The 16,018-nt window shown below is 38.5% G+C and overlaps 1 protein-coding gene across 22 annotated transcripts in view; it reads left to right on the top strand.

The window, feature by feature from the left end:
- MPDZ (multiple PDZ domain crumbs cell polarity complex component) overlaps window positions 1–16,018 on the top strand; it is a 139,885-nt gene that overhangs the window by 33,029 nt on the left and 90,838 nt on the right. For 21 of the 22 annotated variants that reach the window (XR_012042026.1, XR_012042038.1, XR_012042039.1 and 18 more), the window contains 9 exons: window positions 45–240; window positions 1,537–1,626; window positions 3,644–3,723; window positions 4,977–5,123; window positions 5,771–5,938; window positions 6,933–7,118; window positions 9,872–10,081; window positions 11,719–11,835; window positions 14,404–14,562. Coding sequence is in view for 1 of the 22 variants with exons in the window: in XM_072858910.1 (XP_072715011.1) it covers window positions 45–240; window positions 1,537–1,626; window positions 3,644–3,723; window positions 4,977–5,123; window positions 5,771–5,938; window positions 6,933–7,118; window positions 9,872–10,081; window positions 11,719–11,835; window positions 14,404–14,562 (1,353 nt within the window). In the remaining 21 variants the exon portion in view is untranslated. The remainder of the gene's footprint in view (window positions 1–44; window positions 241–1,536; window positions 1,627–3,643; window positions 3,724–4,976; window positions 5,124–5,770; window positions 5,939–6,932; window positions 7,119–9,871; window positions 10,082–11,718; window positions 11,836–14,403; window positions 14,563–16,018) is intronic. The other variant, XR_012042042.1, reaches the window with a different exon arrangement.

The following is a 16,018-nucleotide window of genomic DNA, read 5'->3' as shown; positions in this document are numbered from 1 at the left end:
TCTGGGTGTTGTCTTGTGGGCTGAAAAGCTGCTTAATCCTGCAGGTGGATGGAACAAATCTTCAGGGTTTTACTAACCAGCAAGCAGTTGATGTTTTGCGGCACACGGGACAAACGGTTCGGCTCACTTTGATCAGAAGAGGGCTTAAGCAGGAAAATCATATTCAGCCCCAGGAGGACTTCAGTGCTGCTGTTGAAAAGGACTTACTGTTCCAAACAATGGATAGTGGCACAGCCAAAGGTAATTAAAACTGGCTTTGCTTTAAAGTTGGCTTGAAACATTTTTCTTCTCAATTGCAAACTGGAAATAAAATGGGCCAGATTCATTCTGGGGAGCTATTACTGACGGCAGAGCAGCTGTACATGAGGGGAGAATTTGGTCTACTATGGTTTGATTAATCTTTTAGACACAGTGGTATTATTTGCTACATTTTCAAAGTGAGTGTTGAAAGCTCTGGCTGCATTGCTTCAAGACTTTGATCCTGCAAATCTTCAAATGGTAAGAAGGCAGTGAACGTTTTGTGCGTGCTCAAGGGGGAGAGCTGCATTCAAGAGCAAGCAAAGAGATACCCTCCACAATGATCAAAAGCAAGTCTCAGTTCCTTTCACTCTTCCATGTCAGTGTCACAAGCTTGAAGTATGAGAGGAGTGGCCTATATCTAGAGGTTATTAATAATCTGATAGGGCATTAACTATGTATGTATACAAAGTTCAGAAGCCAATGACCAATATTAATTTTGCTGCTGATGAGATGATATTAGTGAAGCTTAATCTTATACTGTGCACATCTCAAAGTATATGTGCCAGACCTTGAAAGTCAGTGTGTTTGAACAGAATATCTGCACAGAGGCTGGCTGCATAGATTTTTTTTCAGGTATTTGTGTTATAGGTTGATGTCAGCAGAAGTATATCACAACTCATAGACTGAGGCATAATCCCCACCTCGCACAATATTTTGAAGGACCCAGTAGTATGTTATCTGTATGGCATCCTCTCATTCTCACCTTTAGCAAAAATTACAGAGGAAATGCTCTGAAAGTGCTGTTTCTCCAGCCTAGAGGTGTTCAAGACAGCTGACAGTCAGCAACATACCTAACAGAACTCTGTGGTAGGAGAGGCTTTCTACAAGTGAAAAGTCTTGTAGGTATGCCGGTCTCCAAGTCTGTAGCATCTTTGTTTTTCCGTGTCAGCTTCCTGAATTGCACAAAGGAAAGAAGAGGAAAAAAAAAAGGTAATACAAGGGTGCTAAAGAATGTATATTTGTATGTTTTCCAGTAACTTTTCTTTCAATCATAGAGATACAGCTACTGATAGCTGTGCTTTTTTTTCTTGTTTCATTGAAAAATTCACTGGAGAAGGCAAAATGTCATCAAAATATGGCATTTCTTCTGGGCCCCTCATGCCAGATTCCATTTGCCAAATATGGGTCCTCTGAAGTCCAGTGGAAGAGAGAGTCAGTGCCCTGAGGCATGCCTATGAGCTTGATGAATATTACAACACATAGAATAGCTGAAAAGGCTGCTGCTTCTTTTTCCAGATAACAGTGAAGTAGAACAGGGATCCCCATCACTGCCATGCAGTGCCAGTGCGTTAAATATTGGAGAGGACATGAAACAACAGGAAACAGGTTTGCAATGTTTAATATTTTATTCTGTGAAAATGCACTTGGGTGTGCTGACACAAAGATAAGGTGTTTTGTGTGCCTTTCCATCTCCTGTGTGCTGTGTAGGTGAGGTACAGCTAGAAAGTGAAAGTAATCATACATGTAAGCATGTACTCTTGAGTGCTCTAAGATCATTGACTACTGTATGTCTCTGAAAATAATTATGTGTCAAAGATGTCACATGAAGCAGTCTACTTCTGCTACATGCTCAGCCCTCTTTTTAGTCTAGTTTTGTATTTCTACTCTTTTTAGTCTAGTTGTGTATTAAACTTTTTCTCTCCTCATTCCCCAACATGCCTTATCCTTCTAGCTGCCTGCAGCTGTCCAGCTGCAGTTCCAGGACTTCTACCTCTTCTGATAAACTTCCCTTTCACAAATGCTTGCCTTCATTTCAATGTGTGTTCTCTGATAATATTTGAAATTCAGTCAGTTCTGGTGCACTGATACGCTCTGACGTTTCCCACCATGCTCTTGGTGGAAATTCTTATTTTCTAATGGGTATTTTCCTTTCCCTCTTGAATGGTTAGGGCACTGTGCTGCATTTCAGAAGTCCTATGTGATTATATGTTTTCCAGATTGAGACAGCACTTGATGTGTTTTCTAACATTTTCCTGCTTCCAGAGCTAGAGGGGAACTGAAAAGCATCACCCATATGAGTTCTGTGATATGTATATTTTCATAACTCATGCTTTCCACTATCCTGGATAGCTGAAGACTTTGTTTTAAACACCTTTCCTTCAGATACTGCAAGGTCTCTGCTTTGGGGAAAATACTGTCATATTTGAATGCCACACAACACCTGGCTTTATTTTTAGTAATGTTTCTGAGCAATGACTAGATTTAAAACTGAGTCTGAGGCTGTTAGTCACTTTAAATTCTTACTAAAAGTCAGTGGGAGTTGGGAACTTAATCTGGTAAGGAAGATTCTAGTCTTCGCCTGTGATGAGCGTTCAGTTCTGAAGAGTTTATTCTGATACCCTAGGCACAGCACAGACCATGGACCTTGAATATGTGAGGTCCTGTTAAATCCACTGTGTTTGAGGACTGTTGTATCTAAATACTGCTTTTTGTTTTTTCCTGCCCTAGAATTTAAACAGTGTGAATGTGGGGAAAATAAGCAGGAGGAAAGCATTTCTCTGTTTTTTCAACCTGCACATAAACTTTCAATCAAGTTAGGAATTGCTGCAGTTTGCTGCCTAGCTTGTCATTATATTTTTCACAGCATCATTACTTTTCTCCTCTTCTTCCCTTCCAATTTCCTTTCTGCTCTTTAGCTATTAGAACTATTTCTCATTGTAATTGTGCACGCATGTGAATCTAACAAAAAAAGAAAAAAAAAAAAAGAAAAAAAAGAAAAAGAGCTAGGACTTGAGTTTTCTCACTGCCCTCTAGGGCCTACAGTTTCAAAAAATCTTTTACAGTTGTGCTCATAGTTTTGAAAGTACAAAACCTCCAGTTTTTGTTGGAAAACTTTCCTTGGGCACACTCTGTAAAGTGCAGGGTCTGTCCAAAAGGATCAGTATGCAGTACCACATATGTAAGTATTTCGGCCATCCCCCTGAATCAATGTGATCGGCCCACACAGAGTCTGGTTTAACAGATGCCCCAGGGCATGCATATAACTTTTTCATTTGCATTGTGCCCGTTATCTTGTAAAGTTGCATTAAATTCACTCAACACTGAGGCTAGTTTAAATATATATCCTTTCTGCTATTCACACCAAACTTTTTAACTGAACTTCATGTCTTTCAAATTACAGTTAGTTTTGCGGGGGTGGGATCTAATACTATTTTGTAAGTTTCTCCTCTGGTAAACCCAAGCCTGGTGAGGCAAAACATGTCAAGATTTTAGTCATATTTAGGAGAGTTCTGGCATCACAGGAATGATTGTGTAGTCTTGCATGGTCCGTATACTTTATCAGTTATAGGAATAGACAGGATGTTTTACTTTTTGTCGCAGTAATCTCAGACATAACTTTTAGATTTCCAGCTAACTACAACAGAAGAAGCAGCTACAAAGGCAAAGTGGCAGAGGATTATGGGTTCGAATTATGAAATAGTGGTAGGTAAGCTTTGATTACTTTTACTAAATGCCCTTTGATCTGTCCACCTATTATGTTGCTAACATACAGATACAAATATGTTTGTATTGAATTTGTTCCTTTATAAATAAAAATCATACATATGCTCCTTAATCTGTTGAGAGTATTTTATTTTGATTATAAATTTTGAATATAGATATATATTTTTCTGTATTGATTTTAGCAAAATAATCACAGGCTTCTTAGGTTACTGTGCCTATGAGTATTGTTTCACAGATTTCCTAGCTTCAAGAGGATAAATGTGTATTAGAGGAAAAAATAATTTTTAAGGTGAACTTCAAAGCTGCCTTAATTAGCCAGAATTTGAAGCTAGTGCTTGCAACATCTTACCCATTCTGCATACTGAATGAATTGTTTGATGTAATGATCTAAATAATGCGTAGGACATTTACTTTAGATACAGTTGAAAAGCAGTGTCTGAGTTTAGGACCTCATTTCAAAATTATATGCCAGAGCTGTAATGTCTGGAAAAGTATGTTTTACTAGATATGTTGTTGTCATATACAGTTCCCTCTTGTTTATGCTGAAGTAGTATGTGATCAAAATTTCAGTTTTTACTCGACTGCCCCCTGATCCAAGCATTTGTCACATTTTTACACAAATGTATTGCAGAGCCTCTTTCCCATCTGGCATAGATCATACTGGATTGGGCTGTGTTTCAGTTTCTGTGCTTAAGGGGCTTTTATTGTTGTTCTTGCATAAGAGACTGAAGCACCACATAAAAGCAGGTAAAAGAGTAGGTCTGTGATGCTGACTTTCTGTCCACATGCATGGGGCAACATAGTCATGTTACTCCAAACAGGGTGTTTTGGTCTTTTGTGGTTCCTGGATAACACTCTGTGAATCCATAACAGTAGTTTCCTTTCCAGAATAGTCTACTATCTTGTGATTGTGTAACTTTCACTAAGGGTAGCCTGCAGATTTTTGTTTTTATCTAGTATTTGTTTTTCCCTCTCAATGCTTTTCATCTTATTGGGAAGTTAAAGTTGGATTCTTTCTTTTAAGCTGCAGTTACTATTTCCCTCAGTGTTGTTGAAAAACCTAAGCTAGTAACTTTGGATGCTTTTGCAGTCTAGAAGTCTGCATTACACGTGACAATATTTCTGGTTTCTCACTTCTGGAATATCCACCTTATTGTATGTAAATTGAAATGAAAAGTAACAGGTACAGCTGTAAATATGTCAAAAGTAACCATTTCTTAATCTTATTTTAGGTGGCTGTAGTTAACAAATTTAGCGAAAGCAGTGGGTTAGGGATAAGCCTTGAAGCTACAGTGGGACACCATTTCATCAGATCTATCTTACCGGAGGGGCCAGTTGGACGAAGCGGCAAGCTGTTCAGTGGGGATGAGCTGCTGGAAGTAAGAAAAAATACTGCTTTATCTTAGTCTGCATTCAGTAAGATTTTTGAGCAGTGACTTGCTTCTCACAGGTTACGACTTTGCAAATGTAGCATATCTAACCGTGTACCAGCTGTAACCAGAAGTGCTTGAGCAGTCACTTCATATGTACTTATGCGTATTTATGTGCATGTATATGCTTACATGCATTTCTCAGCTGATTTTTCAGATACAGTTCAGAGTCACCAAAAAAGAATACCTAGCAAAAGCATTAAGATTTAATAGGAATATCCTTACACAGTGAAGGGACTAAACACCTGTTTACTGTTCTAAATAATTTTCTTAGAATTAAAATGTGAATTTGGTTCACGTGAATGCAAGAAACATGAAGTGACAGATAATGTGGTGTTTGTAGGGTGGCGTCACGCAATTTATGAGACTATCCATTCAGTTCAAAACTTACCTTGGTGCTGATTCTGAGCACCAAACTGAGTAGAAATTAAGGGTTGACAATGTCCATTAGCATGGTGTTTGTTGAGTGTTTTGTTGTTGTTGTTTTTGGTTTTGTTTGTTTGTTTTTAAATCAAGTGTTTAGTGGTTGGGTTTTTTTTTTTTACACATTTTTGTTCACTGTACTTCTAAACACTGTTTATTCTTTATTTATTTAGGTGAATGACATCTCTTTGCTTGGAGAAAACCACAAGGATGTGGTCAATATCTTGAAAGAACTGCCTGTTAACGTGACAATGGTGTGCTGTCGTCCGGTAGTTCCCCCCATCACTCACCCAGAAGTACTGGAGAGTCTAAGTCTATCTGAGGTTCAGCTCACAGAAAAGGTATTTTGTCTTTAAAAAATCACTGAGAAAATGACCGTTTCCTTGAGAACAAACATATAAAATTCTTGTACAAGATTAGAAAGTACATTTTAATATTTTAGGACTTGGAACGAGGTATCTAGAAAAAGGCAAATTATGTTCGTCAGCCATACTTTAGGCCAACCAGAAGATGTCAATGCTGGTAGGTCATGGGCAGAAATATTCTGGGGCGCAGGTCTATCTACCGAAGTACTTAACTTCTGTTCTGCAGGTGGGCTGTGGGGGTATGGCAAACTGAACTGTGTGTTCTTGAGAATTTGAATGTATTTCATCTGGTTTTGAACTTTGCTTTCTGGGTTTGTGTTGTGCAGAACTGTGTGTGCATTCACTGGCAGACATGCTTCTGTCTCTCCTAAGTGCAAAGCACTGGGCAGCCTGATGTATTAAACATGCAGGAATGGTCTGCTGTATAATATACAAAGCAATAGCATTTGTATGAAAAGAGACACAGTAATTCCGAGTTCTGGGCAAGGCACCAAATTCAGCTTACTGTTGCTAAGCTTTTCTATGAAACCAAGGGAAGAGAAAAATGTATATGTGTGTGTATGTATGTGTGTGTGTCTGTTTTTCAAATGTTCTGACTCCTGTCAGTGCTACTATGTTTAAATCAAGGCATGTTTTTAGACATACTGTTTAACAACAAATATTTCCTGTATATTTGAATACGTGTACTAATGAAGTTTTCTGAAGTTTTTAGTTTGACAGAAATTCCATTTTGTAAATATTTTTTCCAGTGAGTACTTTTGTATACTTGCAGCATAACTATTTTGTTACAAGAATATGTGAATTCTGTGCTAGCTTTATCAGACTTGTTAACTCTGCTGAGTGCTTGCACTTTCTCTTTGCTTAGAGAGACATCACTTAGTTTTTGTCTTGTTCTTGATGAACTGAGTTTTGTCTTTGCAGATTCACAAGCATTTACATTTTAGTGGTGAACATTCACTGTTTTTCTCAGGCTCACATAGAACTTGGATTCATTGGCTCCTCGGAAACAGACGGAACAGCTTTGGAAATAGCTGACGAGGGTCAGGGTATGGAAGAGGTGCAAAGCTCGTCTATGGCGATGTGGGAAACAGAAGTACAGCACATTGAGCTGGAGAAGGGGAGTATGGGACTTGGATTTAGCATATTGGACTACCAGGTAACTTCTGTACTCCTTTCTTTCAGTAGAGGACAAAATATTTTCTATTGTTTGGATCTTGCAGTATGATCTAAATACATATTTTAACGGTAAATGTTAATGGAAACCAAGCAATACAGTAAAGCTAAATGGATGTCACTACTGGTAGGCATCCCACTAGCTACCTTACTTATTCCTCCTACTGTATTAAGATTACAGGTTCTAATGATAATCGTAATACTGGTCCAGAAAAACAGATAATCCAGAATATACTAGGGTCTTCACAAGGCTTATCTGCTAGTGCCCCAGGGGCAACGAATGATGTAGTCAGAATATTCAGGCATTTAGTTTTATATTTTGCACCTGCAGTGAGGTGCTTAGGGCAAGATCCAATAAAGGACTTAGGTCCTTAAAGCAGGATTTACTAAAATCCAGAACTGCAATTCTGAAATCCCTTACTTAGCTGCTCTCTGTCCAGGACGTGCTGAACACCCCCATTCATTTTGTGTTTGACTTCAAAATTCCTGGGTATCTCAAGCTGTGATTCTTGGTGTGTCCCAATGAACAGCTCAGTGCCTGTCTCCTGCCTGCACTTGGTCAGGATCCCAGAACAAATGTTCCTCCTGTTCCCAGTTGTCACAGAGGATAATTTTTAATCTGTTCAGAGTCAAGTAATTTCTCCCTGTGGTCAGTGTAGGCTTGCAGGACCCAGTCTCTTCCCAGGTCTGTGCTGGATCTTGTCCCTAAGAGTATATGCATTTGCATCTGGAGGTCACTTCCAGGCGGGAATTATGCCCATAGGGCACTGCTTAGAATTAATCTGTGCCTCAGTAGTATTTTGCATTTGCACACTGATAAAGGCGAAGAGCGGTGTAGTTTAATAATCTGAAGGATAAAGGCATAGCCAAGGATCTGTTTCATGAAACAGTCATTACACTTTAATGTGTTACTCATGATGCTCTACAGTAAGACAACATAGCTGAGCCTGAGTATTTGGAGTCCATGTCAGCACAAAGTAAAGCACATTTTTGCTTCATCCTCTTCTGAAACGTTGACACAAATGGTGGTTGCCTATGTGGTTAGTTACAGAATTTTGTTTATGGAATCTAATACTGAAGGGTTGTGGGAAGTACCTTAAGTTGTTTTATATATTTTGCAAATGTGAGTTTGATTATATCCTACAGCTGTAGTCAGATTTCTGAAACTTACCTTTTTTTGATGTTACAATATTTGCAATTTGTCCTATGTTCCCTCCTTTGAGACATGGTTAAAACATTTCATTTTGTCACTGAAGTTTCTGCTTTCATCTAAGACTGTGAACAGTAAGTTTACAGTGAGGTTTATCTTTGTACTTTGCTGTTTCCATCACATTTTCAATTAATTTGCAATGAACAGTGACTAAAATTAAGGACAGTTATGTTCATAGTAATACCTTCCTCATGTTTTACACAATGGCAGGCCTGTAGGAAAGTCTACATAATTTCTGACCCCAGGGTAGACTATCACATACACTAGAGAGGTGATTTTTTTCAAAAGATGTGTCATGCAGTGTCATCTAAAGTGGCAGTGTAAATACTTGTTGTTAAATTAGTGAGGAAGGTGTCAGTGTTCAGTTTTAAGCACTATCTCCAGCAGTACTAGTTGTATTTCCACTTGTGAAGCATTTTATTGCTCCATGGCATTCTTCTTACTGCATTAACTGCCATGAAGTGTTAAGGGTCTTCTTGGTGTCCTTCCCTCCCTCCCTCCCTCCCTCCCTCCCTCAGCACCTCTCTCTCACACTAGCTTTCATCCATCTCCAGGTCCTGTGGTTTTGGGTGCTGCCTTGATGGTGTGCATCCGTTCAGACATACATCTCGTCATGGAAACTTGTTACAGTTGCATGCCAATTTGTAGATGTTTGCTTTTCTCTTCCTTTTGGTATCAGTAAAGCTGGTACACTATTACATTTCTTGTTTATTTCTGTGCATGCACTCAACACATGCCATGTGTTGTATTAACATGTAATGATGTTCCTTGTGTATGTAATTGTACAAGAATCATGCAGATGTGTGCACCTATGATAACTGTTATAACAGAATCATACGTTCCTGTTCTTAGTATTTGATGCTGGTGTTTTTATAAAAATCAGCATGTTGAAGGATGGGGCCTTCAAAGCAGTTTTCTTTTTTAAAAGCAAACACCACTTTGTTGTGTCTTGTTGATTGGAGTGCTGTATTGGTATGTTCCTGTCTCCCATAAAGTGTTTAATTAGGCATGCACAAGGTCTTGCCTCTTAAAAAGTGCTTCCTCAGCTGAGCAAGATCTGATGCCGTGGAGTACAAGAGAGTTATTGAAAATAAGCCCTTTGTTCCGCCAGAGTGCACGTGTTAACTTTGCCCCAGGCTGCACTGCCCAGCTTTATTCCCAAACCACTGAGTGTAAAGGAGGATGAAGTCTGCAATGCTGTCACTGCAGTAGGAAGTATTTGAATTTCTGGTGTGTAATTACTCATTACAGCATGAACAGCACTCTGCAATTTAGCAGTATTTTATGCTGGAGATATATGATGGGACATCACTTAGAAAGGAGTAACAATTTTCACATTTAAGAATTAAAAATAGGTGGAAGTCTAAATGTATGGGCTGTATGGGCAGGAGGGTATGTTCCTGCTGAGGTTTCATCTGGAGCAGAGCTCCAACTTTTTTAATAACCTGACTCTGCATAAAAATTAGCCTCTCAAAACATGAAAGGGTAAGTAAAAGGAAATGTTTTTCTTTGTTTTATTTAATTAGGATCCTGTTGATCCAGCAAACACTGTAATTGTGATTCGCTCATTAGTTCCTGGGGGTGTGGCCGAGCAAGATGGCAGACTTCTTCCTGGAGATCGGCTTATGTTTGTCAATGATATCAACTTGGAAAATGGCAGCCTGGAGGAAGCGGTGCAAGCACTGAAAGGAGCCCCAGCAGGAACAGTTAAAATAGGAGTTGCCAAACCACTGCCTGTAAGGATTTGGGAATTCGATGGGTACTTTTCATGTAATTTAATCTGGTACACAATGATCCTGACTTCTGCATACACTTTGTGTGCTTTGGGGTACAGCTAGGTGGCTCAAAACATCCAGAAACTGTCTTTAACAGATTCCTCTATCTCCTTGCATGTAGGAGTGGTCTGTGTAGGGTATGACTGGTGTAGTGATTGCAGGACATTGCACACCTGTCTCGCAGCTGGTAAAACAGCGAAGCATCTTGCAACCAGCACAGTCTTTCAGGGCTGCAAGTTGCCAGGCATAATTTTGTACACTTCACAAGATTCTCTGAATGTGTGAGATGGTGACATAAAGTCAATTTTTTGTGCTTTGCCTGGAATTTGCCTATTCCTTTGCTTTGCAAGGTATAGTACATATGCAGCCTTTGTATTTAGACTGTGCACTTTATGTTTAAAGAATGGTGAGTAGTCTTCAGTTCATATACCTCAAACTGGTTATTTTCCTATAGCCATAAATTATTTCAGGCTAGATTTTAGAAGGTAGTCTGTAACAATTAGAAGAATGAGGTTGAAGGAGTCCTAGGGTTACTGAGATAGTGTGTCAGTAAGGATGGTAGTGGACTAGTGTCCCTGGTGTGTTAAATTCAAATCAGTAGAATGGCATCAGTTTATATATACAAATAAGATACCTTTCATTATATTTTTAAGCCCAAGTGCAGTCTTTGGGGTTCATTTTTGCTTTTTGTGAAATGATAATCTTGTAATCCTTGTGGATGCAAATATCAAATTTTCATTCTTAGTAGATCTTTGTGGAGTGGGGGAGGGAATGGCTGATGTTTAAGTTACTAGAAACTTTCCTTTCATAGTAAGAGGGTACTTTTTAAACTTGCTTTGTTAAATTTGTTTTTCGTGGTAGAAACTCTGTGTTACACACTAAAATGTCCTGCAAATCATCATTTTCATACTTAAGAAGATGTCACTCTAAAAGAGAAAATGCCTGGGGGTTTTGTTTCTGTTCCTAGCATTTTGTAAACATTCAACATTTGCACTTTAATATTTCATGTACTATGCTTGCCAATTAATTAAACATTGTGAATAATCACTGGCTTCTTTGCAGTACTGAACGAATGCACCTAGCATCAAATTATGTTGGGAAAAGCTACTGGTTTATAGTCAGAATTATGTTTTGTCCTCTTGAGGCTGTTCCACCTGGCAGATACAATCTTAAAACACAGACAGTGGATGCAGTCTTCCTGCCTGCTAACAAGATTACTCTGCGGCTAGCAAGGCTGTAAAGGCCTCTGCTGTCAGGCTGTTTCCCTGGTGGCAGCTCTGATGGCAGTTTTAGTATATGTTTAATAAGAGCAGAAATTGAAGATGAGTTTAGACTCAGCTGTGGGCTCTCTGGTATAGCTGGATAGGCCTTTTTCATTACTTGGGGATGTAAAATGAGATGTGAAGCTGAATCAATTCAGGTGAATTTGGAAAAAAAATAATTGTCTCTTTACCTACCCAACACTGTGACTGTCATTGAAATGAATTCTTCCAAATGAATCTGGAGTTCATTTGCCTCTCTAAACCTTCACACATAACGCACTCTGAAACCCTGTGTCCTGGCCACTCATCCAACTCAGAGCTTCGTTCTTTCTGCAGCTTTCACCAGAGGAGGGCTATGTCTCTGCTAAGGAAGATTGCTTTTTCTACACTGCCCAGTCACTTGAGGAGGAGGGGCCAGCTGATACAGCCCTCTTCCATGCTGAGCTGGCTCTGGTTAGTGGCCCAACTTACCAAAGATTTCTTAAGTCTTTGCATTTTGTAATGAAAGGGGTTGCTTTGTCACTGTTCGTGCTTATTTTTTAGTGTTTACTGTCATCACAGTACTCATCTGCCATAGTTGGGATGGATCCCCACATGATAGAAACTGGCATCTGGAGATTTTGGCTGTTTGCATGAGCTGTGAATCTGGCCTATGATATGTTAGTTGCTGGAAAAAAGGGAAGTACTTTGCTGAAGTATTCAAAAGTGCATGGCTACCCACGTTTCCTTGCATGCACTGACTATCCCTTTAAAAACCTCACCTTGTGTAGAGAAATGTTCATTTTCTTATTTTGTAAATAAATCTCTTTGCCTATATATCATCATACATCACTTCTCTACCTTGAAAAGTTTTTGTAACTCTCTTTTTGCATGTAAGCCAGCCTGAAAAAGAATGCTGTCTGTCTTCAAAAGCTGCCAACAATTCCTCCTAATAGTATTCTTTAGACTTCAGCATCAATCAGTGATTATGACATTTGCAAGGTCAAAAGGTGTTCGCTTGTACAAACAATGTGGCTTACCCTAGCATTCAGTACCTTACACAGCCCAGAAGTTACCAATGAGAACTCAGATAAAAAAGACAAAGGAAACAGGACTCTACAACACCCCCCCCCCCCAAACCAGACTGTAAATGTATTCCGACCGTGTCTTCTAATGGTTATTTGTACTGATTTGGGCCTGATATTGAAGTTATTTGGCCCTCATTTTCTGGGGACATGAGTAGGGAAACAGTTTCTACTGAACACCAGAACTTAGTTCGTTAGGAAAAAACCAAAACCAAACAAAAACCTGAAATGGATTCTTCCAAGGCAAAAATCTCTGAATTACTGATTCCAGTATGTTTGCTGTTTTTTCACATTTGCAAATGACAAGCCGGTTTTAATAACTTTCTTTTAAACAAGACTGCCTGTTTTTTCTTCTGCAGTTTGTTACTTAGGTACAGTAGTTAGATAATAGGATTTGCCTTATTCTATTCATTGTGAAGAAGTATGAAGAAGCCAGATTATATATTGTAAATATCCTTTAATTAAAGAAGTGTTGAAAAGATCAGATTAAAACTTAAGTATTTAAAAATTTGACTTCTATGTGTGGTTCATACCAAAAAATTAAAATTGTGAAAGAACAATGAAAATATATGGCAGATAATAATATGGTTAAATTGTCAGCTCTGACAACTGTCTAATTAAATGTGCAAAATATGAAATGGAATGTGCAATCACCCCGTTGAAGATGTCTTTGCAGAGTGCACTCATGAGATACTGTTTTTCATAGATAAATCTACACGCAGATTCTACAGGTCTGTCTGTGTTTTTCACAATCCTTTTTTCAGGGCATAGCTTCAGTAACACTAGTCTGCATTTTCCAGAAGATGGGCGGAGAGTAAGTTACACCAAAGGAGCAATCTGAATTAGCTGTTAAGTCTTTAGGGTTGAGACAATAAAAAATGGATCATTTGTACCCCAAAAAGCAATCATGATGTTGAATCACTGCAGGTTGTTGCTATTGCTGTTGTGAATCTGACATAACAAATTCATAGTATGATTAACCACAGAGGCTGAAAAACACTTAGATCCCATCTCTGCAGATGGGTGCACTTGGCTGCTTCATACAAGTTTACGGTGTGGTCGTGGCTCTGAACTCACTGATCATTTTTGTTAGCATATACTGCTTTCTTGAGCTCTGCCAGGGGAGAAGAAATTGTAATCAAAGTGTAGTATGTGAAGCACCATAAATTAAGTCTTTTAGGACTTAATTTTATTATTTTAAGTCTTTCAGGACTTAATTTTATTCTAGTATCTGAAAGTATATGAGTCTTGAAAAAAGTTGTATTTCGTTTAAGGAAAAAAAAAAGAAAAAAATACTGCCCACGTCCATGGCTGGAACTCTTTTTAAAATTTTATTTCTCATGTAAGACAGGAGAATTATCCGTATTAATCTTCTTGTCAAATGTAAAATATTTTGGAAATCATAAAAAAATAATGTCATAAATGTTTCCTTTAAATGTATTGGAAAGCATTGCAGTTTCCGGAAGGTTATTTTTTGTACCCTTTTAAAAACAACCCAACCTATGAAGTTGGGTGGAGGGAGCATTCCTGACAGGTGGCACTAAGTGAAGCTCATTATTTTTTCAGTGCTAATTCTTGTAAAAGAAAATTAAAAAGAAAAAAAAAGCCCTAAAAAACTAAAAATTTTGACACCAGGGAGTACAGCAGCATTCTCCCAACACCTTGTACTTCTGTTAACAGGCATCAGCCTGCCTCAGCCCTGCAACTCATTCCAGCTGAGACTCTCACTTTACTTCAGATATGCTTTGCAACCTCTGAAGATGTAGTAACAAGAATTGTAACTGCAAGCAGAAATTTTTCCTACTATGCTGTGCAAATACAACTTCAATGTACAACATGGAGGGAAAAAAAAAAGAGGGAAGGTGTCAGTCAGTATGTAGCAGCTGAGGTGCATGTGTTCGGGGCTTATGTGGTGTGAAGGTAACAGCCTGGCTGATTGAATTGCTTTTGTTGTTAGGTGGACTCTGGCGACGCGGATCTAGCAGATGAGTCCACCTTTGAATCGCAGTATTCACTAGAGAGTGACGTCTTCCAGGCTTCAATGATAGCTCTGCATGGCAGTACCTGTAGCGGTGAGCTGAACTACAGCTTCTCTCTTCCATTGTCAACTCCCAAGGTAAAAAGGAGGATGATTTTATTGATAACAAACTTTGATTATAAGTGTGAAAAGGCGGTATTATTAGATATAAATGTTTTATGTCATTCTGGTTCAAACTGCACTATTTGTTACCAGATTAAAATGCAGTTTTGTTTAGGGTAGTGCTGGTGTCTTTCAGATGTCTATGGTGAAGAGAGGAGCAGCTAGAAGGTTGAAAGTTTGGATCTGTGTTTTGTATAGCCAGCTGAAGTATGGTGAGATGTTTGTAGTGTTAAAGCTGTGGTGAGCAGTGTGCTACAAAACCTTAATTATTATTCCTTCAGAGCACAGTAAAGAGTGGTAACAAAAAATAACTCCATTATTCTATGGTATTTTAGGTATGAAAAGCAAGAGTAAGTTTTCATCCTAAGCTTTGCTTTTATGCTTCAAAGTTAGTATGTTTGCTAGTTCATTTACTGTGTTCTTTAATGAAATGTTCATAGTGATACTGTAATTAAAAGTAAATCTGTATATAACAAACCTCTGATTACTAATAATTTCTATTTAAAGTCAGTAAATGAAGATAAGTTCTTTAAGAGTACTACAAAGATCAGTATCCTTTTTTCTTTCTGGTCACATACCCATAATGACTCGAGTGACTGTATCAGAGTTGGTGTTTCGTTTCTCTCCATGGTTTTTCATGCTCCTTTTTCTTAGCTGTCTATAGATTTATTTTGCTAATCCAGAGTCTTCCAAGCCATTTCTCCTAGCAGTCGTCTTTGAAAACAACATTGTAGGGATTTCTTCCAGGGTTTGCAGTCTGTGGTCTTGAATAGAGTAGCTGCTGCTTTTTCCCCCACACCTGAGCTGCAGTAACTCCCTTTATCTTTTCTGGAATATATTCAGCCCTTACAAGGCACTGGTTGGAAAGCTGAATTCATCTTCTAATGGTTTCTCCTAATCCACAGAAGAGCACATCTCTGCTGTGCCAGTGGGACAGATTGCATTGTTTAACTCTGTAATTGTTACATAAACGGATTATGCATTTTGCATGCTGAGAAGCATTTTATGAGATAGAGGCTGGATTTACATTATATATCACGTTGAGGCTCTACAAAGTCTTAAGTTATTTTCAGCATTGACAAAGATGGCTTTGGTTTGCATGTTTTTTTAAAGATTATGGGACTCACTTTTCAATGTTCCTCTCTGTGCACCAGCATGAAGTGAGTATTAAGTTCTCATCAAGTAACATTTTATACTCTGCAGTTATGAGTGACTTCACAATGTAAACATAGCGAGAAAATCTGTTCATGAAAACTTGAAGCAAGTGAAATGCAGTAAAAAATTAAAAAATGCTATTAGTTGTTACATGGAATGCAGAGGTATTTCACCTATTTCTGACTGCAGGGCAGTTGGCAAGTTCTGAATGCCTTTGGTGTCACTTTTAAAACAGGTGATGAAAAAAACCTACTTAGAGTAATGCAAATGCTCTAAT

The sequence above is a fragment of the Ciconia boyciana genome, chromosome 4, assembly GCF_034638445.1.
Source record: "Ciconia boyciana chromosome 4, ASM3463844v1, whole genome shotgun sequence".
Classification (NCBI taxonomy): domain Eukaryota; kingdom Metazoa; phylum Chordata; class Aves; order Ciconiiformes; family Ciconiidae; genus Ciconia; species Ciconia boyciana.
This window is presented reverse-complemented; position numbering and strand designations above follow the sequence as displayed.